The sequence below is a fragment of the Drosophila kikkawai genome, chromosome 2L, assembly GCF_030179895.1.
Source record: "Drosophila kikkawai strain 14028-0561.14 chromosome 2L, DkikHiC1v2, whole genome shotgun sequence".
Taxonomy (NCBI): Eukaryota; Metazoa; Arthropoda; class Insecta; order Diptera; family Drosophilidae; genus Drosophila; species Drosophila kikkawai.
In genome coordinates this window covers 9,451,552-9,454,704 of record NC_091728.1, presented here as the reverse complement: position 1 = coordinate 9,454,704, position 3,153 = coordinate 9,451,552, and the positions used below count along the sequence as shown (strand labels likewise).

General features: G+C 33.4%; 1 protein-coding gene across 1 annotated transcript; it reads left to right on the top strand.

The window, feature by feature from the left end:
* The first annotated feature begins 204 nt into the window (after positions 1–204).
* LOC108085338 (uncharacterized) lies at positions 205–2,714 on the top strand. The gene is made up of 8 exons (XM_017181895.2): positions 205–382; positions 925–1,052; positions 1,113–1,247; positions 1,326–1,529; positions 1,588–1,747; positions 1,801–1,982; positions 2,039–2,192; positions 2,256–2,714. Exons 1-8 carry the CDS (start codon positions 313–315, stop codon positions 2,693–2,695), a joined length of 1,473 nt encoding a protein of 490 aa, XP_017037384.1. The 5' UTR covers positions 205–312; the 3' UTR covers positions 2,696–2,714.
* The last annotated feature ends 439 nt before the right edge of the window (positions 2,715–3,153 follow it).

Genomic DNA, 3,153 nt, shown 5'->3' with positions numbered 1-3,153 from the left:
ATATGTTTTGTATAAACAATTTCGGTAGTACCAATAAATAAAAATCTAAATTTAATCTATCAGTTCGAAATGAGTATACATTTTATATCCCCTAAAATAAATTTGATTTATCCGCCACAGTCTACCAAAGAGCTGAAAATGATCGATGTATCGATAATAATTTCTTCCATCTCTAGGCTACTAACATGTGTTGTTAAATTTTACGACAGCGACTGTTGTCAAACAACAAAGTTAGTTGAGTTTACCGACATTTCGTTTTCGTTTTCCGTACGCAGTTAGTGGTGTTTGGCATTTGCGAGAGGCAACAGCAAGATGTCCGAAGGGGAACTAAAAGAGTTGCTAACCAGCTGGGGATTTGAACATATATTTCCACTTTTATCAGGTAAGTACATATGCACAGATGTTCATATATATATGCATGTGATTTTTTTGATTTTCGCTAAAATTATTTTATTTTCAATTAGTTTAATTTAAAGTTTAAAGCATACAGAAAAAGTTGTGTGCCTTCTCACAAATATAGAGCGAGCTTGCTTTCTCTCGCGCTCTTTGGCTCTCACTCTCTGCCTGGCAGTACTGCTACTGTTGTTTACTGCCTTTTGTTGTTGCGTGGTATTTTATCTCGCTCTAGCGCTGTGGCTGCCTGCTTTAACATTCTCATATACACATTTGTAGATAGTATATTTACTCTCTGAGCAGTAGGAAAAACTGGGTAGGTTCAACAGCACAAAAAATAACAGTCAAGATGACATTTTATGTTATTTTTGTATATATTTATTTTTTTATTTTTTAACTATAATAAAATTGTCTTCTATGACTGCAATGTAGCAACTTTTAAAATTAATCATTATAACATATTTTTTTGTAAGTTTTAATGATTAATTTTAATTTAAAATTGTTTACCGAATTTATTAAATTTTTTTTCAGCTGAGGATATTACCTTGAGAAGATTGCGATTCTTAACCGAAAGCGACCTGACTTATCTCTTTCGTCATTTCAAATTAGGCGAAAAAATTGAATTTAGATTTCATTTACTTGAGTGGAAGCGCAATGAAGTAAGGAAGAGAGCTCCTTGTGATTTGTAATATAAATATAATATATTTTTAAATATTTAGGGCTTGAATACCCCGGATAAAACTAGCATCCAACTTGAAAGGGACTTGGATGAAAATGATTTTGAGGTCCCACAACCGAGTACGTCCTCGTCAACTTCAAACACTTCCTTTGTAAACCAAAATCAGAGTTTTATTGTAAGTATTTTACCAATCACCCTTATTTTGAACTTGTTTAATAATTACAATTATTTTGACTTCCAAATTATTATTTAGGACCTTTTACTTGCGCTACAAGACCATCCAGCTGGCGACTATGTCAAGCGAACCATAGACGAAAAAAATAGTTTGAATGATACGTCAAGAAAAATCTTAATTGAAGCTATTGTTACATATATGGTTAAAAATAAGATAAAGCCTGGTAAAGCGGATTTCGATAGGATTTCCCATGACATAGAGAGAGAATTCAATGACGACAAGGTATATTTAAGCTTTATTTCATTATTAACATTTTTAATTAATCAATGAATGGTTTTAGAAAATCTATTATAATTGTGTTGGACAAAGGCCAAGCGGAAGACTCTATGATAAGTATTACAACACACTGAAAAAGCTTAAGAAATACGGAGAAGTATTCGATTCTTCTTCTTCGGGAAAAGGCCCGGACAGCACAGAACAAAAAATTTCAAATGAAAAAGGTATATACTTGCTTGCAAGACAAATTGAATAAATGTTTAATAGTTTTTAATAGCTGCTCAGGCTCAGAAATGGCTGAAATCTAATGACGAACCTTGGTCTGTGGTCGAGGAGAAATGGCGCCTGTGCTATAAATTGCGTAGGGACGATATAGTCAACACGGATGGTCGCAAGTTCTCCATTTCATGGCTCTTAAGTCAGTGGAGCTTATATTCCCATATTCTGGGACATTTATTGGTAAGATAACATGATAATGAAATATCTTTATTTTGATATTTAATCATTTGTTTTAGGTTGAGATAGACTTTCTGATTTTATATCCCGAGTGCCCGCCACTAATGAGTAAATGGGATTCATTTCGAGAGAAAATCACGCCCATATTGAACCAAAGATTAACAGACTCTGTTTATCTAAGTTATTTGGAGGAAATTAACGCCCACACTGAAGGTTTGTAAACACAATACAAATTACAATATGTCAAAAATATATACAAATATCCCTCTTGAATAGGTTCCGACCAAACCTTGGCACTGTTACTTCATGTCCTCCTGCTGTCAATGCGAAAATCCAATGTCAAGACCACGGTTAAGGACTCGCAATCTTCATTTATCATACAAGCCACGTCATACTGCAAAGCAGAAAAGCAATTAGAAACCCTAAAAACTAAGATATACAACAGTGGAGAGACTCAAAAGCCTATTATAGTTGCTATAGGGGGAAATTTTGATTGCACCAAGTTCTATGTGTATTTCTATGACATTAAATATTCTGCGCCTGATTTCCTCACTGCATTCGATATTAGCTTTAAGATTTTTCATGTATTAGATCTTAAATATCCTGTCGAAAGTTTTGAATTTTGGATGTTTGTACAGAAATACTTTTATGGCATTCATTTGGACACTGACAAGGTACCGCCCAACATTTTATGTTTAATTAGTGACTTAAAGTAAAATTGTTTGAATAAGTTTTCAGTTGGATATAACATTATCTTTACTTAATAATTAAGTAACTGTTTAGATTAACTGAAGACTTAATCATAAATATATACCTTTGATTTACTTTACCAAATACAATAATGTAAAATAAAAATAAAAACAAAAAACTGTATTTTATGGGTTTATCAATTAAATACTTTCGTGTAATTCAAATTAAAGCTCTTTCCTTAGCCATCTCCCTTTGTGCTGTTCTCGGAATGCTGAGGAGCTTTTCTATTTTCATTTTCCAAATAATGCGTATTTATGAGTAAACAATGAAATTATATTTACTTTTGCTTTGTCAATATTTGCATGCAATTAATTTCCCAAGCTCCGGAAGAGCCAGCCAGCATAACCATGACGAGCGGTGAAAAATCAAAACCAAACGAAGCGTGGAGCGAGGGCAGAGTGCCGTAACGTGTGCAGGGGAGCTG

Coding starts and splice junctions, on each gene's coding strand:
- LOC108085338 (XM_017181895.2), top strand. CDS start 313: ATGTCCGAAGGGGAACTAAAAGAGTTGCTAACCAGCTGGGGATTTGAA. Junction 1,053..1,112: donor TTGAGTGGAAGCGCAATGAA/GTAAGGAAGAGA, acceptor TTAAATATTTAG/GGCTTGAATACCCCGGATAA. Junction 1,530..1,587: donor GAGAATTCAATGACGACAAG/GTATATTTAAGC, acceptor GAATGGTTTTAG/AAAATCTATTATAATTGTGT.